General features: G+C 57.4%; 9 protein-coding genes across 9 annotated transcripts; 2 read left to right on the top strand and 7 right to left on the bottom strand.

The window, feature by feature from the left end:
* Positions 1 to 9,746: 9,746 nt before the first annotated feature.
* Positions 9,747 to 11,807, top strand: SCHCODRAFT_02583550 (uncharacterized protein; the record flags this gene model as incomplete). Its single annotated transcript, XM_003030073.2, has 3 exons — positions 9,747 to 9,866; positions 9,920 to 11,523; positions 11,588 to 11,807. The coding sequence occupies exons 1-3, from the start codon at positions 9,768 to 9,770 to the stop codon at positions 11,805 to 11,807; spliced, it is 1,923 nt and encodes a 640-aa protein (XP_003030119.1). The 5' UTR covers positions 9,747 to 9,767.
* Positions 11,808 to 11,969: 162 nt separating this feature from the next.
* SCHCODRAFT_01318273 (uncharacterized protein) lies at positions 11,970 to 12,487 on the bottom strand. The gene has a single exon (XM_050341440.1). The coding sequence runs from the start codon at positions 12,360 to 12,362 to the stop codon at positions 12,072 to 12,074; it is 291 nt and encodes a 96-aa protein (XP_050199263.1). The 5' UTR covers positions 12,363 to 12,487; the 3' UTR covers positions 11,970 to 12,071.
* A 20-nt stretch (positions 12,488 to 12,507) lies between these two features.
* On the top strand, positions 12,508 to 13,244 carry SCHCODRAFT_02669607 (uncharacterized protein; the record flags this gene model as incomplete). Its single annotated transcript, XM_050346609.1, has 2 exons — positions 12,508 to 12,747; positions 12,807 to 13,244. 2 exons carry the CDS (start codon positions 12,508 to 12,510, stop codon positions 13,242 to 13,244), a joined length of 678 nt encoding a protein of 225 aa, XP_050199262.1.
* On the bottom strand, positions 13,127 to 15,249 carry SCHCODRAFT_02583540 (S-adenosyl-L-methionine-dependent methyltransferase). Its single transcript, XM_050343940.1, has 9 exons — positions 15,034 to 15,249; positions 14,866 to 14,981; positions 14,711 to 14,816; positions 14,494 to 14,662; positions 14,256 to 14,433; positions 13,943 to 14,207; positions 13,784 to 13,892; positions 13,659 to 13,734; positions 13,127 to 13,600 (listed from the first exon to the last, which is right to left on the bottom strand). The coding sequence occupies exons 1-9, from the start codon at positions 15,082 to 15,084 to the stop codon at positions 13,507 to 13,509; spliced, it is 1,164 nt and encodes a 387-aa protein (XP_050199261.1). The 5' UTR covers positions 15,085 to 15,249; the 3' UTR covers positions 13,127 to 13,506.
* Positions 15,250 to 15,416: 167 nt separating this feature from the next.
* On the bottom strand, positions 15,417 to 16,786 carry SCHCODRAFT_02703023 (uncharacterized protein; the record flags this gene model as incomplete). Its single annotated transcript, XM_050346966.1, has 5 exons — positions 15,417 to 15,754; positions 15,803 to 16,095; positions 16,152 to 16,491; positions 16,544 to 16,654; positions 16,714 to 16,786. 5 exons carry the CDS (start codon positions 16,784 to 16,786, stop codon positions 15,417 to 15,419), a joined length of 1,155 nt encoding a protein of 384 aa, XP_050199260.1.
* Positions 16,787 to 17,507: 721 nt separating this feature from the next.
* SCHCODRAFT_02631920 (malate synthase) lies at positions 17,508 to 19,788 on the bottom strand. Its single transcript, XM_050345688.1, has 6 exons — positions 19,122 to 19,788; positions 18,937 to 19,072; positions 18,554 to 18,883; positions 18,367 to 18,501; positions 18,112 to 18,316; positions 17,508 to 18,061 (listed from the first exon to the last, which is right to left on the bottom strand). The coding sequence occupies exons 1-6, from the start codon at positions 19,465 to 19,467 to the stop codon at positions 17,591 to 17,593; spliced, it is 1,623 nt and encodes a 540-aa protein (XP_050199259.1). The 5' UTR covers positions 19,468 to 19,788; the 3' UTR covers positions 17,508 to 17,590.
* A 206-nt stretch (positions 19,789 to 19,994) lies between these two features.
* On the bottom strand, positions 19,995 to 20,961 carry SCHCODRAFT_02631914 (uncharacterized protein). Its single transcript, XM_003030491.2, has 5 exons — positions 20,803 to 20,961; positions 20,566 to 20,746; positions 20,330 to 20,512; positions 20,195 to 20,275; positions 19,995 to 20,143 (listed from the first exon to the last, which is right to left on the bottom strand). Exons 1-5 carry the CDS (start codon positions 20,884 to 20,886, stop codon positions 20,082 to 20,084), a joined length of 591 nt encoding a protein of 196 aa, XP_003030537.1. The 5' UTR covers positions 20,887 to 20,961; the 3' UTR covers positions 19,995 to 20,081.
* Positions 20,962 to 21,204: 243 nt separating this feature from the next.
* On the bottom strand, positions 21,205 to 22,096 carry SCHCODRAFT_02631912 (uncharacterized protein). Its single transcript, XM_003030492.3, has 3 exons — positions 21,972 to 22,096; positions 21,690 to 21,920; positions 21,205 to 21,557 (listed from the first exon to the last, which is right to left on the bottom strand). The coding sequence occupies exons 1-3, from the start codon at positions 22,036 to 22,038 to the stop codon at positions 21,331 to 21,333; spliced, it is 525 nt and encodes a 174-aa protein (XP_003030538.1). The 5' UTR covers positions 22,039 to 22,096; the 3' UTR covers positions 21,205 to 21,330.
* Positions 22,097 to 22,693: 597 nt separating this feature from the next.
* SCHCODRAFT_02631909 (60S ribosomal protein L39) lies at positions 22,694 to 23,041 on the bottom strand. The gene is made up of 4 exons (XM_003030493.2): positions 23,019 to 23,041; positions 22,903 to 22,961; positions 22,807 to 22,852; positions 22,694 to 22,755 (listed from the first exon to the last, which is right to left on the bottom strand). The coding sequence occupies exons 1-4, from the start codon at positions 23,019 to 23,021 to the stop codon at positions 22,708 to 22,710; spliced, it is 156 nt and encodes a 51-aa protein (XP_003030539.2). The 5' UTR covers positions 23,022 to 23,041; the 3' UTR covers positions 22,694 to 22,707.
* Between the last annotated feature and the right edge of the window lie 38 nt (positions 23,042 to 23,079).

Here is a 23,079-nt window from a genome sequence, read left to right as displayed (position 1 = left end):
GATTCCCACGAGGTTACTCTGTAACGAAGTCTCGATTGAAAACCTCGCCCTCCTCCCTTGGAGGAGGGCCCTTTTATACCTACAGCTGTAAGTAGTCATAACTAGTCACGGAGTATATATACGAGTCATTAGAAACCAGGAGAACCTCAAGGAACTCCAAAGGAAAATACCCCCGCGAGAGGTGAAGGTAGAGCACGTGGCGTCGGCTAAGGCCGAGGCGTCACATACCCCCCTCCAGCGCCTTCTAAGGCGCTCTGTAAGTACAGTAGCAACCAGTAAGTAGCACGTATGTATAGAATAGAAACGAGTCTTTGTTTTTGTATATATTTCGAACCTTTTCTGTAAGTAACTTTCGAGCCGTTGTTCTGATGATCTCTAGTAAGTAGTGAGTAACTACTGGTTCCCCTTGCCCTCGCGCCGCTTGGCACGGTTCGCCTCGAAGGCCTGCTGACGGCGGGCGTTCGACAAGCGCCCCTGCATCGCCTCGATGGCCGTCACCTCACGAAGGAGGAGCTCCTCGTTGGTGGGCTCGGGCACCTTGCCCTCCACCTCGTCCATGTAGCGATGCGCGGCCGCTCCGCTGCTGATGTCGAGGATCTGACGCACCCAGAAGGTCCGATCAATGCGCTGCTCGTCGGGGATGGGTCGGACTTTGCCGGTCGCGAGGTCGATCGGACACATGTGCTTGCCGAAGTCGACGCGCTGGAGGATCTCCACGAACTCGGCATAGCCGGACGGGACCTCAACAACGTCGTGGCGGATTCCAGTGGCAGTGATGCCGTCGCTGAAGCGCATGTACTCGACGAGGATGGTGAGTGGGATGCGGTAACTGAAGAGGTATTCTTCAGGGTCGTCGCGCGCGTAGATAGGGATGACGAGGCGGCGTCCGCGGATCTCCCACGTCATGGGAACGATGCGGCGGTGGGCGGATTGGGCCGGGCCGCGTGGCTTGGCGCGGCCGAGGAGGAAGCCGTCGTCCTCGGAGGCGCGCTTGGCGGGCGTCGTCTCAGCGGCGGCGGACGGAGGCGCGGTCTTATCCGCACCAGCGTCGGCGGCGGCGTTGACGCGCGGGATGGGTTGCTTCATGACGTCGGAGCGCGCGGCTTCCTGCTGGCGGATGCGGTCGGCGATGATACCGGCATTGTACTTGGCGCGGGCGGCCTCCTTTGCGCGGAGCGCGGCGGCGGTGTCGACAGGCGGCTCGCTGTCGATGAGGGTGGAGGCGGCAGAGCCGGCGGCGTCGAGGACGGACGACATCGTCTTGGGCGCGGTTGCCGGCGGGGCGGCCTCGGAACTGGGTGGGTCGACATCCATCGGTTGGACCGAGTCCGCCTTGTTGCCATTTTTGATCGCCGGCGCCGTTTTGGCTTTGGTGTGGGAACGAGTACCGACACGGTTGGCGTTGGGCGAAGGGGAAGGAGAGTCGGGAAGCGGAGGTAAGGTAGAAGGATCCATAGTATGTATGTAGAGAGAGGAAGAGGGAATGGAGTTGGGTTGGCATACTGACTGTCCATCCCTTTTAAAGGGATCCCAGCTAAGCCCATTACCCGATTCGTCGTGAATCTCGCCATCGGGAACACGAGGCTCGATCGTGAGTTCGAGATTCCCTACATACAATTGGACATCCCCGGGGTCTGGTTCAGATCCAGCCGGGAGATCACCCGCTTTGTCAACGCCAAGCGCCTCGAGGTACTGCTTGACCTTCTCGAGGGTGGCGACATTCTTGATTGGGATCCAGGACATGTCGCCCGGCTTCCACTTCACCTTGAGTACTGCATCAGCACCCTTGCCGTGATGTCCCACAATCTCCTCAATTGCCCATTCTTTCTCCCAGGCACCGAAGTCGGCCACCTGAGTCTCAAGGCGGCCCGGAAATAGCCGATCATCATTGGGAATATGAATTCTCAATAGAGACGCGTGGAAGCGCGGGTGTATTCCCCGCTGCTTCAACTCCTTCGGGAGATCGAGAAGGAAGGCCTCATTGCCTAGATCCTTCAGGATGCGGTACGGTCCAATGAACTTGGGAAGTAGCTTACGAACGCGGCCCTTCGGGAAGTTCATGTTGGCAGTTGAGACATATACTAGATCGTTCTCGGCAAAAGGCGCACGGATGCGGCGTCGATTGGCATCACGTGTCTGCTTGACACGCGCGGCGAGCACTGCGTCATGAGCCTGCATGATGGCCTGCTTGACGCGGCGCGCATAAGTCCGCACCCCGGGATATTCCGTCGTGGGTGCGTCCTCCCAGATCATGGCGCGGGGCATGCGACCAGTATTCAGGAAGAACGGTGCATACCCCGTGCTCTCCGAGCGCACGGAGTTGATCGCAAACTCAACCGCCGGCAATTTCAGGACCCAGTCCGATTGAGCGGGCTCGACGCATTCGCGTATCATCTGGACAACTGTCCGATTGGCCCGTTCAGTTGATCCGTCGGTCTGCGGATGGTATGCGGTTGACATGCGCAGTTCCGTTCCGATCAACTTGTGCAGGTGAGTCCAGAATATGCTCGTGAAGAGCGAATCCCGGTCACTGACTATGTACTTGGGGAGCCCATGTAGCTTATAGACTTCCGCAAAGATAATGTATGCCAGAGTCTTGGCAGTCACATTAGTACGCGTCGGAATAAGATGTACCATGCCGGTCAGCAGGCAGATCACGACGAGAAGGTAATTGAAGGTCCCATTGTGATTCTCGCTCTCGGGAAAGGGACCCGTGAAGTCTATCCCGATAGCTTCCCAAGGCGTGCCAGGCACCGGCAGGGGATTCAATAGCCCGTACGGCTTGTGATTGCTGGGCTTATTCCAAGCGCACGTGGTGCACGACGCAATGAACTTCTGTACGTCAGGCACCAGCGTCTTCCACCACACCTGATCACGGAGCACGGGGATAACCTTAGCGGCACCGAGATGCGCGAGTAAGGTGTGTGCTTCCTGAATAATGAGTCCTCGCACGGAGCGACCACTTTCCTTGATGTTCGGAATGCACAGCAGACGACGAGAGTCCTGCTTCAGGAAGATGAGTCCGTCAACCACCTCAAAGTTTCGGAAGTGACTGGGTTCTTCCAATATCTTGGCAAAGAATGGATCGTCCTGATACTTATCCCGGATCAGATCTTCAATGCGTACACCCCGTGTGTGATTGGGTATAGCCGTCAAGATAGGTTCCGTGAGGCTAGGAGGTGCGATATCATTATCTTCGTCACCTTCCGCGCCGACCGAGGTCGAGACACGTGTTTCCTCTGCTGAGGCTGGTGTCTTGCCTGTCGGGTGTTCTGGTTCAGATTCCGACATCTGGACAGCACTAGGTATGTCTATATTCGCATCCTCTGTAATTGGGCTGCCGACGTCGGGCGACGACGGGCTGTCTTCGACAGCGCGCGAGTGCGCGTTCTCTCGGGTACCCGAGGGGTACTCGGAAGATGCCGAATGTGATGTTCCGCTGACATCACCTCGCGTGGCTTGATCGGAAGCAAACGCGTGATGAGCTGGCAGCGCGTTCTGCGCTGCTTCCTTCTCGCTCATCTCGTCTTCAAACGCGTTCGGGTCACTTGCAATGGGTTCGACAGGGTCGTCTCCCCCCTCCAGACGCGGCGCGCGTCTCTCAGAGTCGCCATCCGCTGCGTGATCGCCCACAATCAAGCGGACGGATCCCTTCTTCGCGGCGAGACGACGAACCCAGTCGTTAAAGGCCTTCGTCGAGCCTTTTGGACGCCCTCGACCGCGGCGAGGAGCGACGTCGTCCTCAGCCTCTGGCGCAATCGCCAGAGCGCCAAGCTCGGTCACAAGTGGTCGAGTAATGTCCATACCGTCATAATCAACGGAGCCATCCTCATCAAAGGATGTATATTCAGAGGGAGAGCGCAGCGTTCCAGGTGCGTCGCCCTCGTATATGCGCGATAGTGCGTCAGCTAATACATTATCCACGCCTGGCAGGTACACGACTTCAAAGTCAAACTCGCCCAACTTCTCAAGCCAGCGCGCTTGCCGCCCCGAAAGGTTTGGCTGCCGCAGAAGATGGACAAGACCACGATGGTCAGTCACCCACGTAAAGTGGAATCCCTGAAGTAAGTCGCGATGCCGCTGCATTGATTCCACGCCAGCTAACATCTCGATCTCGTGTACAGGATAATTCTGCTGAGTCGTACTCAGCTTCGCTGAGAAGAGCGCGATTACCGTTCCGGTACGCCAGTCCTCCCCTTCAACGACTACTCCTGACAAAGACGACTTAGAGCCGTCGGTCAGAAGCCAAACGCGCGAGGTCGGTTTGCCATCCGGCCCGAGGGTGATGCCGCGGCGCGAAATGCGCTTGCTCGCGCTCACAAGCCGCTTGCAGTCCTCAAACGCGCGCTGCTGCGTGAATCCCCACTCCCATCGGTGAGTTTCGCCGCACAAATCGTGCAGAATGCCCAAAGGCGCGGCAATCTCGGCGACATTATCGGCGAGCCAGCCCACCGCGCCACAAAATGCACGGACTAACTTCTTATTCGTAGGCACCGGCCACTTCGCGATCTCGTCGACGCGAGCGGGATCGACCCGAATGCCATTCGCATCGACGATACGCCCAAGTACGCGCACTTCCGGTTCGAGGAAGTGCAGCTTATTAACACCCAAATAGAACTTCTCGCGTGCAAGCACCTCAAGCACGTTCTTGACGGCGCGAACGTGCTCTTCAAGCGTGTTCGTGTATATGACGATGTCGTCAAGGTAGACATCCATGAAGACACCTAGGTAAGGCCGGAAAATATGCGTCATTATTGCCTGACACGTCGCGACAGCATTGCAGTCGCCCTGGAGCATGACCTTGCTCTTGACGTTCCCATCTGGCGTCGCCATGATGTTGACGTCCTCATACTCAGGTAAGACGCGAATCTGCTCATAGTGATCTTTCCCGTCTAGAATTGACCAATATTTTGCAGCAGCAACGCGACGCAAGATCGCATTCTGGTCCGGGAGCGGGGACGACAACTTGCGCGTGTTGTCGTTGCGCTCACGCAAGTCCACGACGGTACGTAGCTTCGTCTTCTCGCGTTGATTCTTCGCGATGAGAAGCATCGGCACCGTGTTCGTGGCGGTGGTGAATTCCCACCGCCCCGAGCGCATATATGCGTCGCGTTTCTCATTCCATTGCTCACGAAAGATTGCAGGGCAATTCGAGCGACGGAACGGGTACCGACGGTCGGGGTCTATGATGGGAATCGTGTGATTAATCGCACGCAAGGGCGGGAGCTCAGTCTCCGCGATGGTCTTGCACAAAGGTAAGGCCATTTCGACTAGATGCTTCCGAATAGCTTCTAACTCGTCCGAGCCAGGCTCGGGCTCTACGTTTGCCATGAACAAGTCGTCGACGTGTGGCCCCTCAAGCGGCAGCGCCTCAACGCTCCCAATGAGGATCTTCGGCGGGTTGATGGAGAACGAGATGGAATGCTGGTACAGGAACGGAGTCCCGAGGACAACGTCGTAAGTCGCGAGGTTCAAGACGTCAAAGACGCGCTGCTCGTGTATAGCTGACCATTCAAAATCTACAGACGTATGAAAATTACATTTCGAGCGCGACCCGCTCACTGCCATCGTCATGGACACCTGGCCATTGTGCTCAATGAGCGGAAGGCGCAGTTGAGTAGCGAGAGCCGAGCTCACGAGATCTACTGACGAACCAGAGTCTACTAACGCCTTGCAGGGATGCCCGCTTACACGAACGACGAGGACGATGGGCCTCGGGATGCGGCGGCCGCTCCCCCGCGGGAAGACGGCTGTTCGTTGCGCAACGCGTGCGGACGAGGACGCCAACGGCGCGGAGCGCCCCTTCGATACTGCGAAGACCGTCAGCTGACGCCATGGAAGACGCGAAGCTGGGAAACGTACCGGCACGTTGGACGCCATGCGCACCATCGTTGCCCACGCCTGTGCGAACACGCCGGACTCAATCAGGTCCTCCGCGGGCTCGCGAAACCAACGCGCGGGGAACGCGCCGTCGGGCTGCGTGAAGACGTCGAAGCTTCGACGCGCTGCGGCCTCAGCAGGCGACTCGAACCAGCGCGACATATAGCGCTTCGGGTGAGCCGTGTTCTGATGCCCACCCACGAAGTAGCGCATGCGCTGATACATGTACCAGTACCAGACGTTGATACCGGCGTCAATGTCCTTGAGACGAAGACCCCACGACACGCCCAGGAGCGTGTCGCACACGAGGATGACCGGCGACCCAGAGTACGGCCGGAAGGCGTAGAAGCGGGAGAGGTCAGCGCGACGCTGCTCCTCGCCGACTACGCGTCTGACTGCCCAGTTGAGGGCGTAAGCGACGCTCTCAGGCACGAGATCCCCGAGGGTAGTGCCCGTGGAGTAGAGGTACGCCATACGACGAGCCTGTGAGGTGTCCATCCCGAAGTCGACGCATATCTGACGCGCAACGTAGTCCTCCATCGAGAAGCCTTCGCGGATGAAGAACGCATTCGGGATGCGAAGCGGAGCCAGTTCGCGACGCCCAGCTTCGGCCTCAACAGTCTCGAAGAGGGAGACACAACCGTCCTGGGTCTGGACTGGCAGGAAACGGACGGGCGCGCCATCGCGAAGATACGAGAGCGGCGCGAGGTCGTGGAACATCGCATCGCGCAGCTTCTCGCCGTCGCCAGGCCAAGCGCGCACGGCGTTCAGCGCGAAAGCACCACGCACACGCCACTGCCCCAAGTCGCCAACGTACGAAGGGTCGCAGGCGCGACCAATAAAGTCGGCATACTCGGGTGTCTCGCAGAGGGCGAGCAAGTCGTCGCCCGAGCAAAACTTGGGAGGCTCGCGCCTCGCGCGCAGCGCAATTCGCGTGTAGTAGTCGAAGAGCGGCTGCACGTAGAGGTGGGGGCGTCCGGGAACGTCACCACAGACAAGCGGACAGTCCGCGAGGACGTGTGTTGCCCACGGCGGTGAGCACGTCGTGCAGCGTGTACTGTCCGGGTTGGACCCAGGTGAGTCGTGCGAGGGTTCGAACTGAACCATATTGACTGACAATGTAGTCGTGTTAGTGACGCCAGCACGTCTCTGGTCGAGCAGACGTGCCTGTTCGATTGCCACCGAGTGAATCGCGAGACCAGGAGGTCCAGAAGACGTCGAAGGTACGTGGTTCGCTTCGGGACAGTTTCGGCTTATATGGTCCTTAGACTCACAGCGGAAGCAGCGCCCCTCTTCACGGAGGCGCTTCAGGAGCTCAGGAGATTTTCCTGGCTTGCGGTTAGGAGGGGCGCGAGCGTTCGCGCTCCTTCCATTCGGCGCGGAGGTACGTTGTGACCCCCTTGCCTGTCCACTGAATTTACCTCCAATGGTCCTCGAGCGGTCATTAGAGTTCGAGGTGCGCGTTCCAGCGGCAGCAGACGCGTTCGCTGGCGGCCTAGAGGAGGGAGCAGAAGAGCTCCCGCCTCCAGAACGTCGGGACGATGCAGATGCGCCACCTGTACCGCTTCCGCGGTTGGGGGGCGATCCACCATGGTCGTCAGGGCGCCTGCCCTTCGCTTGGGCTCGGGCAGCGTAGCTAGCCTGCCAGAGCTGCAGAGCACGTCGGTACGTAGGCTCTAACTCATCAACTTCTTTGCTGAAGCCGTCCTCCATCAGGCGCTTCACGAGCCAGGAGTCAAGACCTTCCCAAAACTTCAAGACCCGGTTTCGGCTGGTCTCCTCAGTCAGCACCACCCAGAAGCGCTCTAGATCGTGCATGTAGTCGCGGAGATCGCGATTGTCTTGGGTACAGGACTTGTACTGGGTACGACATTTGTCCTTGTAGTTTAGACTGAAACAGTGATCAAATAAATCTCTGAAAAAGTCGTCTAGATTCGCGCTTCGAGAAGCACTAAGCATGTAGTTCTGCTTGTAGAACCTTCTGGCCTTGCCAGTGAGCCAACGAGAGACAACGTCGGCCTGCCGAGTGGCTGCCACTCGACCATCAGTAACATACTGAAGAGAATCAATGACGAAGGTCCAGAAGGCCTCATCGTCCTCCCGGCCATCGTAGGACTCAGGAGGCTGCGGCTTAAGGCGGCTGGCCTTACCCGCGCTGTCAAACTGTCCGTCGTCATCCGAGTCTGAGCTCGGAAGGCCGACTACACGGCTTCTGATCATAGCCATGTACTTGTCCCAGTAGGACTCGCCCCCAGCTACATAGCTCGGACGAAGCTTGTCTTCGGGACTAGAAGCCTTCGAAGGACGTTCACGAGGCACCGCGGGGGGCACAGAGGCCTCCGCGGTCTCGCGCTTGATTGCGCTCAGGTCACGTGCCGGTTGAACTTCGTTCGGCACCGACCGCTCACGTGCGACGCTCGCAGCGCGCGAGCGTGCGGCGCCAGACCCATCCGTGAGGAGTTCGACGAGATTGTCGTATCTCTCACTGAGCTGGCTGACCTGTCTCGCCAGTTTGGCATTGAGGGCGGCATAGTCCGCGGCCTCAACAGTCTTGAGGTGGAGCGCATCGAATAGGTCAGCGATCTGCTTATTTTCAGTGGCGCGGGGTTCCAGATTTGCCAAGGACACCCTCGGCCCCTGATTGGGCACTTGAGCCCGCGATCCCCGAGCTCGATTTGCGGCATCCAGGATGTCCCGCTGAATCTCGGGATCGTGTTCGACCTCGTCGAAGTCGAGATTACCGAAATTGCGTAGATCCGGGCCTTTACCCTTATCCATCCGGTCCCTACTGTTTCCGGGGATAGAGCTCTCAGGTACGTTCACGCTTTCGGACTCGCGAGCCTCGTGCTCGCGGTTCTCATCATACTGAGGGTAAATTTTATTCGTAGTATTATCTACTTCCGTGGACTCTGGCGCGATAGCGCGACTGCCCACAGCACCCGGTGCACGCGACTGAGCACCAGCTTCAGGCACGAGGCCGTCGGCGGCATGCGCGTGGGTCGGGGACTGAGCAGCGGCATCGGCCGACCACTCGCCCTCTCCAGGGTCTGCTCCGTCGAGAGCAGACACCTGGCGGGATACCCCCACCGTCGTGGCGGAAGCACCCGACGACGGCACAACGTCGTGTTGCACCGTCGCATGCTCGATGACCTGGTCATCGGCGGTGGCAGGCGGCGCATCTTGAGCGCCCGCCGTGCCCGAGTCGGACTCGTTGTCCGAGAGTGCACTAGTGAAGGAGTCGTCAGTACCACGCCACGCGGTCTGAGACTCACCGGTGTCAACCGACGCTGCGCGAGGGCGGAAACGTCCGCTGGAATCGCGCAGAGGTTGAGCTTTTGGCGCCATTGAGATTGTCGACAAGGAAGAAAGGGTAATTAAGCCGCGAAGGGTGCCGGGTTGATCAAGTCCGTTGCCTTAGCGGGGGGAATAGGGGTAGGTAGTGAAAACTTTGCTGGTTGCTGGTTGTCGAAGTCGAAGTCGATGTTTCTATCGAGGACGTCGAGCGAGAGAGTAAAAATATGAGGCGAGTACGGTGACGCGGAGAGCGGGCCGGGCTCGGCTCACGGAGATGATGAAGAAGATTCCCACGAGGTTACTCTGTAACGAAGTCTCGATTGAAAACCTTGCCCTCCTCCCTTGGAGGAGGGCCCTTTTATACCTACAGCTGTAAGTAGTCATAACTAGTCACGGAGTATATATACGAGTCATTAGAAACCAGGAGAACCTCAAGGAACTCCAAAGGAAAATACCCCCGCGAGAGGTGAAGGTAGAGCACGTGGCGTCGGCTAAGGCCGAGGCGTCACAACTCGGCACCGAGGCGGAGCTAACCGCTACATGCGGCATTTCACACTTTTTTCTCACCATTACCCATCGTCTATGCAGGCACAATGACTGGTGACACCAATATGATTGAACAATACGCTTCAGAGATCTCACAGCTCGAGGAAAAATGTCGGCGCCTCGAAGACGAGTTAGCACGATATGAAGTGAGCCGAAAGATCTCGAGCGCCACTGTCAACAATCTAATCACTCCTCTCAGTTCGCATACGGACCTCTGGGCGATATTGTCGAGCCTCATTCCCCTGTGGATGCTCATTACGGATATGCGCATCTACCAGCGGAGGTCTTGTCCATCATCTTTGACTGGGCTATGGAGCCATCCTTCCTGATTAGACCTACCTTCGCGACCATCCCCAGTGATGCGTGGGCGATCTGCATGCGCACCAAACATTCGCTCACCCTCGTTTGTCGCTCGTGGAACGCGGTCGCTCTCGAATATCTGTACCGCGACATCGGCTTCACCAGCATCGGACAAATCGCCGCCTTCCAAGAGACTCTGTCAAAGTCGAAAGGCGACCTTGCATCGTCAGTGCGCACGATCACGGTAGCCTGCTATGTGGCGTCTTACCACAGACACGTCTACTACGAGGATTTGTGCGCGATCTTGCTCATGTGCCGGCGCCTACACAGCTTCTCTACGTGTATCCGCGAGTCCTTGGACCCGTTCGACCACCGCTTTCAGTCGTACCTTTGTCCGATATCCCTGCCGCGCAGCGTAGTTAACCTATCTCTCAACGACGAGCCGCATCTGACGGTGGCGGAGGTCCTGCCACTCGCGAAGAGCACGAGTTGTCGCCTGCAATCCCTTCACCTCACGCTCACTGATTCTACCGAAGATGACATGTTTGAGCGAAACCTCGTATTCGAGTGTCTGACGACATTCAGCCTTGACTGCCGTCGTGTCGACATTCTTCATATGGTCTCTCGATGGTCGACGCCGCGTCTCAAATATCTCACCATCTCCTCCGTGAACCTGCCGGACGCAGAAAATTCATTCCTCGTATTTCTGATGAGCAAAGGGCGTGAAATCGAGTATCTCCACCTACGCGATGGATGGTCCACGATCAACGGGTCAAACCAACAGGGCGTTCAGCAGTACTGCCCCAAGCTGCAACACCTTGTCATGTCCTTCAGGATGCGATGGACGGTCTCCCATCCCTCCGTGCGCTGGGTCGATATCTGGGAACCGCCAGAGTATACAGGCGGCGCACGGGAGATACCGTCGTTCCGCGGGTATGTTCGCCGCTTGCCAACAGTCTTCCCCGCCCTACGAGGCATTCGCACGCTTGACTACGGCCTCTTCTTTATGCCGGACCTCCCCCGTATCTTGCGACCTACCGAGGACATTCGCGACGTCGCCGTCTTCGAGCACCCCGGGATCTGCGTTAAGCAAAGCGCAGGTCGACTGTGGCGCGCCGACATGAAGTACACCGATATCGACGACGGCGACAACGATGACAACGATCTCGTGCGAGGGGCAGACGAGAGCATTACTGCCGGTGTCGTGCATCGGCAAAACAACTTGGAGGGACTCGAAGCATCTCGGAGCCCCAAGGACGTAGTGGAAACGGCGTCGGAGGGACGCTCAGAGGTCATGTCCGACGAAGGAGGCAGCGAGAGTTCAGGAGACGACGATAACGCGGATGACCCTTGGGAGCTTCCATTGTCTTCTGACGGTACAGAGTCGATCGCGGAGGATGAAGACGCGCCGAAGTCTCCCTCTCCTCTCGAGGACGACTTTCCGCAACGCACGCGATGGACACACGAAGAGGTTCTGCAGGCTTTCCGGCGTGCATCACCACGGTAGGTCGGTACTTCAACTTGGCCTGCATCCAAGCTGGTTGATATTGATTACCGTAGCATGTAGGAAGCAGGCGCACCTTCGAGCCCTCCACCAGCGCCGGGGGAAACGGGCATATTCGAACAGGGCAAGGTGGTACTCAGACTGGGAAAGGGCCTCGCAAAAGGGGGCGCGGGAAAAGAGCGGGCTGAGGAAGATCCAAGCTTCAAAAATCATATGTGAGCGGACAGAGTCGCAACGGTCTGTTCCGACCACTCGTGAATTGTTGTCGTCCGCAGAGCACTGAGAGTAGTCTGTCGCTGATGTGGACGCCGAGGATGTCTTCTCTTTCTGCGTATGGACGTATTGGTGCCGACCCCTTGATGTAAGCGTGGCACACCTGGAAGGTACCCTGTACGTTACAGAATATATTTCTCTTCCTGCCACTCTCATGTTCGCCGTGGACGCACCTCGTTCGTCGACTTTCCTATATTGTGGCAACGTTGCCTCCAGCTATCATCATCGTCCCACTCAACAGTCGTCATCCCTTCCCTCCAGATAGCCACCGCTCCTACGCTGGCAAGGAATGAATCCTACGTGTCAAGCTGCCAAGTTTCGCAGGGTGAGCCCAACCCCGCTGGCGATGCTGCACACAAGTGATGCCAGGCGGGGATACGCCGCGAGACATCTCCCCACAGGGCACCGTACGGTGAAAGATGCGTAATCGCCCGACATCGCCAATGAAGAGCAGCAGTGCGAGCAGCCTGTTGCAAGGCTGGAACACGCATATCCGAATTGGGGTGAACACTCTATTCAGGACCCGAGATAGAAGCCAAGCTCCCACCCTTCGACGTGCAGCCATGAGAACGCGCACGCTTCATTCGGCTGCCATCGGGAATTGCCTCAGCGGCCAGCTGGCAGGAAGTCAGCGTATATAAGGGCGACGGGTGGCATTAGATGAAGAGCTATACGCACCTGCCACCCGCCGCCTCAGCCGCCCAACGACCATGCACTACCTCTACGCACCGCAGACCCCTGGGCCAGAGACGTCATTATTCGACGACGTCAAGCAGCGGCCGGACCGGCGCCGTCGTCATTCCCGCTCATCGCTGTCAACACGAGTCGCCAGCACATCCACGAGTCCATCTAGGCGATTGCCGGCCGCAGACGATGATGAGTTCAGCTACGCCCTGGCTTCTGCTCTTGCATCCGCCATGACCATCGCAAAGGCTGAGACTATTTTGGAGGTCAGTGGACGTAGTTTAGCAAGTGAATAAAGGGCTCTAATCACGATCTACCTATCCAGGAGTCATTCTCCAACGCATTCGAGTTGCCTCCACCCAAACGCCCCGCCCGCGCTTCGGCGAGGACCAACACATCTGACGCACCTTCTCCCGCCTTCGTTCAGGTCGCTGCTGCGCCCCCGGCCGAGGACAATGCCACAGACGAGTGGCAGGCGGAGTATGAGGCGCACCTGAGGACCTGGAAAGCGCAGTCCGCTCAGGCTAGGGAGAGAGCAGAGAAGGAGCGGAAAAGGTGGGAGGCTATCCGCGCCGCTGAGAGGGCTCGGGGAGGGCGCCCAAGGGAGCCCTCGCATACACGCGCCGTCGCGTATCCCCCAGCGTCAGGCGTGCCTTCTCCCAGCCCTGCGGATGCACGCGACCTGGTGAGGGGAGAGCCCCAGAAACGCGTACGTGTGGTGCACCAACGTGTTATGATCGATCTGACTATATGCCTTCAGTAATGAGCGTCTGTATCAACGATGATCTTCCGCATAGATTGATACCATTGTACCACCATACACCCAGCTCTCCAGTTATGCAGACTGCGTCCTGAACGCGAACCATCCCACGATAGATCTGAAGGCAGCCATTTCATCGACATCAGGTCGCACTTGCCATTCGAGTCTGTTGTACACCAGATGTTTGACAAAATGGGGCACGCGTCGTTCCGTTGTTTCCTTGCTCGCTTCTGGATATTCACAGCGCACGGTCGATAATTGCTCCTTATTTACGACGGAAGAGATAGTGCCCAACACCCCATCGCTGTCCGTCGTCCATGGCAAACAGCTCCGCGCACGCCATGTAGAACACGCGGAACCTGAAGTCATGAGATGGTCAAGGTCTGCAAGGTGAGATCATGTTCGAAGCAGACTTACCTGTTGAAGGTCTTGTCTCCTTCATTTTGGTCGCGCCCCTGAGCGATGGCGGCCCGGCGCAGAGCAGCGAGACCCTCTGTGTCCCGCCTTGAGCTTCTACTCATCGCGTCGATCTGAATGCCCACCTTCCTTCTTGGAATCCTGCAATTTCAGCCAGTCCTCGAGCGTCCGCGCGTAGTGCGTGCCAGATAGGTACCAGCTGCGTTCTAGTGCAATGTGCGTTTGAAAGTATAGCTGGCAAGAATGTCAATAATGGTGGGGAGTACAGAGAAATTGTCACTTACGAACAGATCGTGCGACGGCATCGTCCCACCTGAGAAGAAATTCTTCGCCATCCATCCGTCGCCCTCTTCAAAGTGGTAGGGCGTGTCTCTATGACAGAAGATATGGATAAAAAGAAGGGATGGATCTTCGCCTGTGTGGGCTTCTGTGTCTGCAGGGCCGTCGCCCATTTGCATGGACGGGCGCATCCACCTCGAGACTTTGGCCAAGAGGGCTTCGTAATTCTTCATATGCTCGAACATCTCGATGGAAAGGATCCTGTCGAAGCTGCAGCAATATGAGCTGAGTGGCACGCAGGGAGAAGGCATTCCTTACTGCCTTCCTCCAGCGAAGTCGAATGTGTTCACGTCGGCGGTGATGATTTCGAGATTGCGCAGACCGCGCTCCCGCGCCGTCTTGTCGATGAACGCCTTCTGCGTAGTCGAGTTGGACAATCCCAGAACCTTGGAGTTCGGGTATCGCGCTGCAACGAATAGGGAAAGCGAACCCCAGCCTTCGCGGGGGGGAATGGTGAGCTGATAGCGTATATCGGGCGAGACCAGTCAATGCTCACCACATCCTAGATCCAGCACGTCTTGACCGTCTCTCAACCTGGCTTTCTCGCAGTAGCTATCGAGAATGAGGACCTCCGCTTCTTCAAGCGTCTCCTGGCCGGTTGGATACAAGCATGACGAGTACTTGGCGGCAGGCCCGAGGGTGGAGATGATGAACTCCGTAGGAACCTATCAATCATGTCAATCCAGGAGCTTCGAGGTGAGGCTAGCACGCACCTCGTAGTGCTGCTCGTTAGCCTTGTCCGTGTGGTCGGCAATCTCCGTCCGTCTCTTCACGCCTTCAATCCAGGCCATTTTGGCAGCATGCTTCTCTGCGAAGGTGCTAAAGTCGTTATCAACATCGGGATATGATTTCGGGAGGATGCACGTACCTCTTGCCTCCAAGAATCATGTCGAGCCATGACCCTCCACCATCGCCTATTTCTCGCAGCCTCTTTCGGAGCAGAGCGCGTATCGCAATGCGTACGATGAAGTCAGGTATAGCACCCTAAGCATATATTGGTGATACGGCACAGAGGGACATTGTCTGGAAGACATACGCGATCGAGCAGGTCGTACGCGGCATCCTCGAGCTGGTCAAGGACGGACATGGCGGAGGAGTGAAGCGCTCAGACGTAGTGGTTGAAACCGAGGATGCTTCCCTTGGATCGTCATAGCGTCGAAGCTCATCGAGCCGAGTACGACAGTCAACCGCGTCGGATCGCCGATGATGACAGACGCGAACAACGCGCGATGAACGCGAACAGTAACGTCACGTCACACCGTATCGCGCGCGAACTGCTTGCAAGGGAATTGGCTTACGATGACCAGACTACTACAAATACAGTGTAAGGTATCAATATTGTGTGAGACTGAGAGAGCATGCAAGAACCCGAACCATGGAATCCCCAACTATCGTGACGCTGCTCGCCTCCATCATAACTTAGACATCGCTGTACCCAGGTGGAGGCGCAGACATGTTGTTCATCATGTCCCGCTGTTGGTCGTGAAGCATAGCAATCTCTGCTTGCAGACTTTCTATCTGCCGTCGTAACGCTTCTTCGCCGGAGTTAGAGGCAGCAGGCGCCGGTCCGTGCTGATCCTGCAGTGCTGCAATCCTCGCCTCCATATCCCGCACCCGCGTATCGAGTGCCGTTTGCGTCTTGGACGTGGAAGGCGATGAACCAGTAGGGGAAGACACGGAAAGGGACCCAGCGTCCGAAGGAGTGCGATGGGAGGCACCTAACGGGGATAGCGACTTTGTTGGTGAATTAGCCGCCACTGAGAAATATTGAGTGATAAACCGACAAAGCGGCCGAAACGACGCACCTTCTCCAGTAGCTATCGGCGAGACGGTTGGTGGCTCGGGTGCAGGATAGGGATTCACAGTAGGGTAGCTCTTTCCGCGAACCTCGCCATCACTGAGCAGCACAGACGACCGACGAGCTCGTCTTCTGCGCAAGAAGAAGAACAGGGCGACAGCAAAGGCTGCCGCCCCGACCACGCCGCCAACAACGCCTCCGACGATCGCACCAACATTGGCTTTCGAATTGTATTTGGGGCTCGCGGCCGTGGTAGGGGCAGCAGAGGCTGATGTTGTTTCGGAGGGATCATCGTCGTAACTGAAGAGGGCCTGTCAATACTTACTGACAAGAAGGAGCTGCAGAACTGGACGTACGTATAGGTGAAATAGTCGAAGAGCATCAATGATGACCCCGAGACGCCGCTCCCGCCGGCGATGTTCACGATCAACTCATGCGAGTCGTTCTCCAGTTCTGAGACCGTGTACACTGCGCACCAGGCCCAGTCAGTCTCGCTATCGATGGCAACACGCAGAAAGTTGATGCCAAACGCGGGAGACGCACCGGGTACATTGTAGAAGTAGTCCGTCACGTTCTCGGGGTCGTGATGGTAGTTGCCCGCGTCCTGGCCGTCGAGGGTAAAGTCGTAATTCGCCATAGTCCCGGTTCCCTCAGAGACGTTGTTAGCGATAACGCAATAGACGTATAGCGCTGTTCCTGTACAGCCCGGTGAGGAAGCCATGAGGTTATTCGGTATGCCGATACGCACCGGTGAACTGGATGGTCATGGTTGTGTCCTGTGTGTCAATGGTGTCGTCGTCCGTTGTATGATGCCACGTCCCGTTGTAGACGGTATTTCGGTCAGGCATAGCTCTGCAGCCTGGAGAAGCAGAGGAGATCAGCCCGTCTGAGCACAAAGCTGAATATGAACGCACGCACTCTCGCAAAGCTGTCCCTCGAACCACGCCCCTGCTGGATCGTAGCTGATGCTCGCTACATTGTTCCCGGGCATATCGTCGTCCAAAGTGATGTTCCGTGGCCTCGCGTGCGCGCAAGCCGCCAGCAAAGCAACAACAACAACCCGAGTCGTCATACTCCCCAGTCCTATCCACGAACGGGCTTCTCGATGAGGGGAAGAGAAGAGAGATGCGCCGACGATATTTTCCCAAGCACCGCTATCAAGTAGTGGATAGCACCGGTCCCTTGACGATTGGCGGCACGGAGGGAGCGTGAACCAGAAGGGAGGCGCGCATGATGAGCGCTCGGGCATGCCTTAAGTGTTCCAAGAGCGCTGATCTTCCTGATCGCGCCGGCGCCTCCCATTCAGTGCCTGTCCAGTACAGCTGCAGGGGTTCAGTGAATAGCGGCGGCGTCGGCGGTAGCACTAACCTGGTAATAGCCGTCATGGGGTCGAGAAGTAGGGCATGCGCAAGTGCCACAAAGTGCCTTCATCACTACTGCAGTTCTTGAATCGGTAGACCTGACTCCCTCATACCCAACTTGGTTGCCTGGTACCTTCAGAGACGACCTTCGCAATCCAGCGCGCGCACGAAAGTGTCCGCGTCGTTGATTTGGGCTTGAGAACAATAGAAGGCATGTGGGTGACGGTAGTGCGGAAGTTCCGATAAACATGTGCAAATACTGACCTACTTCCACTGATTGTTTCCTCTGGACTGCACCGCACGCGAGCTTGCGTGTCGTCCCAGCCCAGCCCAGCGCTCATGCTTACAGAATCTGATGTCCATGACGCTATCCATTGCTCTAGCCAGATAAAAATACATGATTGAGAACTACCGTGCTCGGAATGATTTTGCACCTATAGCGCTGCCTTCAAGAACTTCGCATCCACACCGTCCGCCGCCGCCAGATACGGCATCAAGTCCGAGGTCAAGAACTCGCTCGGCCAGGTGGCCTTGATCTGCGACTTCAAGTACTGGACGGTGACCTGCAACTCCTTCTCCTTCACCGCGGGCGCGATCTTGCTCACCGTCGGCGCGATCTCGTCGATGAGCTGCTCGACGTACGGCGCGGTGACGATCTCGCCGGTGTCGAGGCGCGAGGAGTAGTGCACCCACTGCCAGAGCTGAATGCGCGTGATCTCCGCTGTGGCAGCGTCCTCCATGAGGTAGTTGAGCGGGATGCAGCCGTTGCCGCCGATCCAGGACGCGGTGTAGGCAAGGCAGGTGGCGACGTTGGAGCGGACGCCGGCGTCGGTGATCTTGCCTGGCACCTTGGTGTCGAGCAAGTTGCTGGCGGTGACCTTGACGTCCTCGCGCAAGACGTGGTACTGGAATGGGCGTAAGCATCCATTCAAGGTTCTGCAATGAGAAGACGTACCTGATTCGGGCCCAGCATGTGAGAGTCGAAGGCCTCCCGGGCGATCTTGTTGATGAGCGGGTGGGCAATCCAAGTACCGTCGTGTCCTGCAAGTACTTCGCGCAATTTGTCCGCCTTGACCTTCGCCATCGCCTCGTCGTTCGCCTTCGGGTCGTCCTTGATGGGGATCTGAGCAGCCATTCCACCCATAGCAGCAACTTTGCGCCTGATTGAGGGTTAGTACGCATCACAAGGACAAGTTCAGGTAGGACATACTTGTGGCAGGTCTGGATGAGCAGACGCACGTAGGCGTCCATGAAGGGAACCGTCATGGTCACATCGGAGCGGTTGGGAAGGACAGCGCTGGCATCTGCTCTCCGCTTCTTGATGAAGCTGAAGATGTAGTCCCAGCTGTGATGCGCATGAATATCAGGCAGCAGGCATATCATGTGAAAGAACATACCGTCCACAGTTGAGACCAGATGAATGCTGCCTCAACTCGAAGAGGATCTCTTCCATGTGGAAGGCGGCCGGAATAGTTTCTATGAGGACCGTGGCGCGGACGGTGCCGTGCGGCAAGCCAACGTACGACTGCGAGAAGTTGAAGATGTCGTTCCATAGGCGCGCCTCCAGATAGTGCTCCATCTTCGGCAAGTAGAAGTACGGTCCCGTGCCCCGCTGAACAAGCTCCTTGGCATTGTGGAAGAAGTACAGGGCGAAGTCGAAGATGGAACCGGAAACAGGCGCTCCATCGACAGTCACGCGGGGCTCGTCAAGGTGCCAGCCACGGGGTCTGCATAATAGGGTCAGTCTCACGCAGGAGAAATCAACTTCATGATGACGCACCGGACGATGAGGACGGCCGGGTTCTGGCTCAGCTTGTACGCCTTGCCATTCGAGTCGAAGTCGATCTGGCGGCGGATGGCGTCGCGCAGGTTGAGCTGGCCGTTCACCATGTTGGCGAACGTCGGTGCGTTCGAATCTACGATATGTGAGACAGGAGTCGACGATAAGGAGGTCTGGTGACGCACCCTCGAAGTCGGCCATGAAGGTCTTAGCCCCGCTGTTGAGGGCGTTGATGACCATCTTGCGGTCAGTGGGACCAGTAATCTCCGTACGGCGATCCTCAAGTCCAGGCGCGGGTGGCGCGCAGTGCCACGATGGCTCAGCACGGATGTGCGCGGTCTCGGGAGGGAAGTCGAGCGGCGCGCCAGCATCCCACTTACGCTGGCGGTCCTCGCGAGCGCGCAAGAGGTTCTGGCGGGTGCTCTCGAAGGTACGGTGGAGGGCAGAGAGGAACTTGAGCGCGTCCTCGGTGAGGATCTCGCGCTGAGCGTCGGACGCAGCGTTAGAAAGGATCTGTACGCCTGCAACCATGATGAGAGGAGAGGATGGGTGGGTTTGTGAGGCAGCCTGACTCGGGAGGGTCAGGCTCTTAAATGCTGGGCGGGGCTCCGCCCTTCGTCCGTGCTCCGCACCAGCCGAGGGGAGCCGATCATGTTGTCGAATTCACATGTCACTGCAATCCCTCTCCGCTTTGACGCTGTGACGTCGCACGTGCCATTCAATCCCGCCCCCGGATCCCGCGGCACCTCCGTCGTCGTGAAAGTTGTCCGCCCCCGCCGCCGGAAACGACGATGGGTCATTTTTGCCCCAGCGGCGTGCGAGATTCTGCGGACTGCCGCATAATACCAATATCTGGAACTCCCATGAGATAACGCTCAGGCGATAGAGACGTGGCACTCACCTTCTCGCTTCCTGCTATCGCCGTCGTCCGCGAGGAGGTCGACGCTGGCTGGATCGATTCATACAAGACACCCTGCGCGCATTCGAATCCATTTGTCCGGGAAAAACGACTTACCTTTGCTCTGCGAAAACTTGCGAAGCGTTCCAGGCCGGTTCGAACGTCTCTACACTGTGTATGTCGACTCGTGTCATCGTTCAGACTCGTGAGAAGGACATGACATTCGCACAAATACAAAACGAGGAGACTATGACTCCTTCTTAGCATCCGGAGCAGGTGCGTCAGTAGAAGCAGTATCTTCCGGCAACGCTGAAAGCCAGGGTTAATCAGTAAGCTCTGTGGCAAGGCTGCCCAACCCACCGTTCAGGCCTTGAATCCCCCGCGCGCCTGCCTTGATCACCCTCCTGCAGGCCATTTGGTATACATACACGCTAACCGAGCCTGAGATGTGTGGATTAGCAGCGGTCTTCGGTGGCGAAAGACAAGGATACGCACCAGTCGGCGCCCACGGCCAGGAAAGAGGCCTCTCGAAGGGTCCAAACCAGCCCTTGGGCAGGAAAAACACAGGGGACGACCTGTAGTATGCACCCGCGACCAACAGCAGTCCAGAAGTGAGAATCCAGATCGCGGTGTTGAACTTCATCGTAAAGGCGCTCTTCGCGGCTGCGAGTTCCTTGTCTGCATAGTCGGTTCGTCAGTCGATGGTCCCCTCTCCATACAAAGGCACGCACTGGTAGTCTCGATGTCCGCGAGGCCCTTGTCCACAGAGCGCCTCAGTTTCGCCCACTTCGCAAACTGGTCTTGCGCGCTTGTGTTCAGCATGGCCGCCTTATTCGCGAGCGTCTCCTTCTTCAGCTGGCGCTGCTTGCTGTGTGTTTTCGATAGGAAAACACGAGCATAAAGTCCGAAGGCCTGTCGGAGACATCCAGTTCAGTTGAAAGCTTCATTACCCCAAGAAGACCACACACCAAGTCGGCAAGGACAGTCTTGCCAATGACCGCGATGAGTTCCGTAATGAAGATGAGAATGAACAGAGTCTCGATGAGACCCATGTTAACGATGACCGAATGGCCGCCCGGAGAGAGTGTAGAGGGTGTGGGGAACGAGGAGGTCGGCTGCAAGGCGCGATGTGATCGACGCGTACACGTCGGTATCGCGGAGCTCGGGCCGAATTCCATCAATGCTGAGCGGCCTGAGCGCTTGTCGGGCGCATCCGCCAGCCAGTTGCCTGCAACCTTGACAAGAACCGAGGAACTGTCGCATATGCCACCTTATTCTCAAACAACCACGAGGTGTTTACTGAGCCTTCGTGCAACAAGGTCGTCGCTGTCTTACAGCCTCAACACTCCTCGGCTTCAAGTAAAATATACCGGATGCATTCACGGTAAGGGTCGTACTCATTACATGGCGACGTACTTCGTACTAGGCATTAGTAGAGGCGTGATAGACTACGGGGGAAATCTGAGTGATCATGATAACTCCACCGGCAAAGCGCGCTACACAGCGTATTCATGATGCTCGTAAATCGTCTTGTTATCCTTGAACATCGGCGAGGGCGCCGTCACGCTATGTCCGGCTTCCGTGGAGGCCGTCTGGGACCCATGATGGCGAAGCGTGGTGCCGCTTGAGATGGTAGAGGCCGTTGCGCGGGGATGGGTTGCCGGTGGACGCGCAAGGTTTGCGGCGGTGGCGGGCAATAGGAAGCCTCCCGTTTGCGCCGTTTCTGAGGGCAGAAAGGGTGTTGATCAAGGAGCAGAGGTGATGGAAGATCAAGTGTAGATGGGTGTGGATGAATGTGGCAATTTGCGAGACGGTGATGAGCGCAGTTAAGTGAGGGATGTCGAACGCAGCGTACCTGCCTCTGCTTGATCCAGCCTTGCACGCCGACGCGATTCATGCCACCGACGAAAGAGGCATGAGCAGAACGCCAGTAGCAAGAGCACGACGAGCATACTCCCGAGTAGCGCGCAGACGATCACAACTACGGTCTCAGTGTGGCTCTCGGGATGGCCATCATCGTCGAGGTCGATGTTATCGAAGCCGTCGTCTCGCGCGCGGAGTGTCCGCCATGCATGGTATACGGAGCCTGTATCAGCCAGTCAATTAAGGCCAGGGCTTGAGAGACTGCAATTCGCACCAGACTGTGATACCGCGTGTGAGACCTCTCGGGCGAGCTGTTGGGTGGCGAGGGATGAGGGCGCCATGGCAGAGCAAGCGAGAGAAACTGCTCGATGGGATTGGCCGACCTTTATACGGCGCCCGACCCTGAGCTTCGTCGAAGCTATCCGGAGCTAGGGCCGGCGCTTCGAAGCAGATCCTGGGGTAGATCAAGACTCAGAACGCATGCCCGGGGAAAATACCGTCATTTCTCGTAATTTTTGGGCGCGTGCCACCTTTCTGCTGGCACTTTGAATGTTTGTCTGAGCCAGCTGACCGCCTGGGGGTGCTAGCAGCCGTTGCGAGGTCGCCAAGCAAGCCTGCACGACGTTTGTGCGGTGAAAGGGTGGAAATCCGCCAGGCGGTTGGAGCAAGAATTCATTTGATGGCGGTCTCCACGGCCGCCTCCCGCACAGAAAGGAAAGTCCGCGAAGCGTCTGCGACCAGCATATGCAGACAAAGGAGTGCTGTGGATGCCAAGTTTATGCACGAGGCCGGCGAGGGGGCAACGAGGGGGATGAGTGGAGCGGCGATTTCTCTCACAAGTTGGCATGCCGAGCGGAGTAGAATTCACATCTCCGAGCCTACAGTTGCAGCAGTCAATGGTGCGCATAGTTCATGCATGACATAGAGGACACATAGTGGTAAACGGTGAGCTCGGTAGCCCCCTCGAAGTATGATACAACATCTCTCGTGCAGCGGATATAGCCAGCAGCTTAGATGTTGAGCTTCGTCCGCCTCCAGTGACGGCGCTTGGCGTTGTACTGCAGCATTGATCAGCACAGATACTCTCCCCCATCGAGCTAAGCACACACCTGGATCTTCGTGTCCGTCTTCAACCGGAACCACTGAGGGATGGGCCTTCAGAAGGGTCAGTATCGCTCCCGATCATCATCGAAAATCGTGCGCACCGGTTCTGGCGGCTGGCCTTGGCGAGAATGCGCTTCGTGCGGAAGGTCTTTTGGGAAGGCTGAGGGGAGGGATGTCAGATCAACAACGATGAGCTCGGGCAGCGGGGCCAGCGCACCATTGCCGTCGACGAACAAGGGAGGATGTAGAAAAAATAAGGTTCAGACGAATCACAAACA

The sequence above is a fragment of the Schizophyllum commune genome, assembly GCF_000143185.2.
Source record: "Schizophyllum commune H4-8 unplaced genomic scaffold SCHCOscaffold_8, whole genome shotgun sequence".
NCBI classification, from domain to species: Eukaryota; Fungi; Basidiomycota; class Agaricomycetes; order Agaricales; family Schizophyllaceae; genus Schizophyllum; species Schizophyllum commune.
The sequence above is the reverse complement of the archived record's forward strand: the minus strand, read 5'-3'. Positions and strand labels throughout refer to the sequence as shown.

Excerpts from the sequence above, each read along its gene's own strand:
- SCHCODRAFT_01318273 (XM_050341440.1), bottom strand. The coding sequence starts at position 12,362 with ATGGCTGCACGTCGAAGGGTGGGAGCTTGGCTTCTATCTCGGGTCCTG.
- SCHCODRAFT_02583540 (XM_050343940.1), bottom strand. The coding sequence starts at position 15,084 with ATGTCCGTCCTTGACCAGCTCGAGGATGCCGCGTACGACCTGCTCGAT. Across the intron at positions 13,893-13,942 it reads TGCCGTCGCACGATCTGTTC|CTATACTTTCAAACGCACAT; the intron begins GTAAGTGACAAT and ends CATTCTTGCCAG. Across the intron at positions 13,735-13,783 it reads GCAGGATTCCAAGAAGGAAG|AGGGTCTCGCTGCTCTGCGC; the intron begins GTGGGCATTCAG and ends GGCGGGACACAG.
- SCHCODRAFT_02631920 (XM_050345688.1), bottom strand. The coding sequence starts at position 19,467 with ATGGTTGCAGGCGTACAGATCCTTTCTAACGCTGCGTCCGACGCTCAG. Across the intron at positions 18,884-18,936 it reads CCGGCCGTCCTCATCGTCCG|ACCCCGTGGCTGGCACCTTG; the intron begins GTGCGTCATCAT and ends CCTATTATGCAG. Across the intron at positions 18,317-18,366 it reads CTCATCCAGACCTGCCACAA|GCGCAAAGTTGCTGCTATGG; the intron begins GTATGTCCTACC and ends ACCCTCAATCAG.
- SCHCODRAFT_02631914 (XM_003030491.2), bottom strand. The coding sequence starts at position 20,886 with ATGGGTCTCATCGAGACTCTGTTCATTCTCATCTTCATTACGGAACTC. Across the intron at positions 20,513-20,565 it reads CGCGGACATCGAGACTACCA|ACAAGGAACTCGCAGCCGCG; the intron begins GTGCGTGCCTTT and ends CCGACTATGCAG. Across the intron at positions 20,276-20,329 it reads CTGGCCGTGGGCGCCGACTG|GCTCGGTTAGCGTGTATGTA; the intron begins GTGCGTATCCTT and ends CACACATCTCAG.
- SCHCODRAFT_02631912 (XM_003030492.3), bottom strand. The coding sequence starts at position 22,038 with ATGGCGCCCTCATCCCTCGCCACCCAACAGCTCGCCCGAGAGGTCTCA. Across the intron at positions 21,921-21,971 it reads ACACGCGGTATCACAGTCTG|GCTCCGTATACCATGCATGG; the intron begins GTGCGAATTGCA and ends TGGCTGATACAG. Across the intron at positions 21,558-21,689 it reads GCTGGATCAAGCAGAGGCAG|AAACGGCGCAAACGGGAGGC; the intron begins GTACGCTGCGTT and ends TTCTGCCCTCAG.
- SCHCODRAFT_02631909 (XM_003030493.2), bottom strand. Across the intron at positions 22,853-22,902 it reads AAGGCCAGCCGCCAGAACCG|GCCCATCCCTCAGTGGTTCC; the intron begins GTGCGCACGATT and ends ACCCTTCTGAAG. Across the intron at positions 22,756-22,806 it reads AGACGGACACGAAGATCCAG|TACAACGCCAAGCGCCGTCA; the intron begins GTGTGTGCTTAG and ends TCAATGCTGCAG.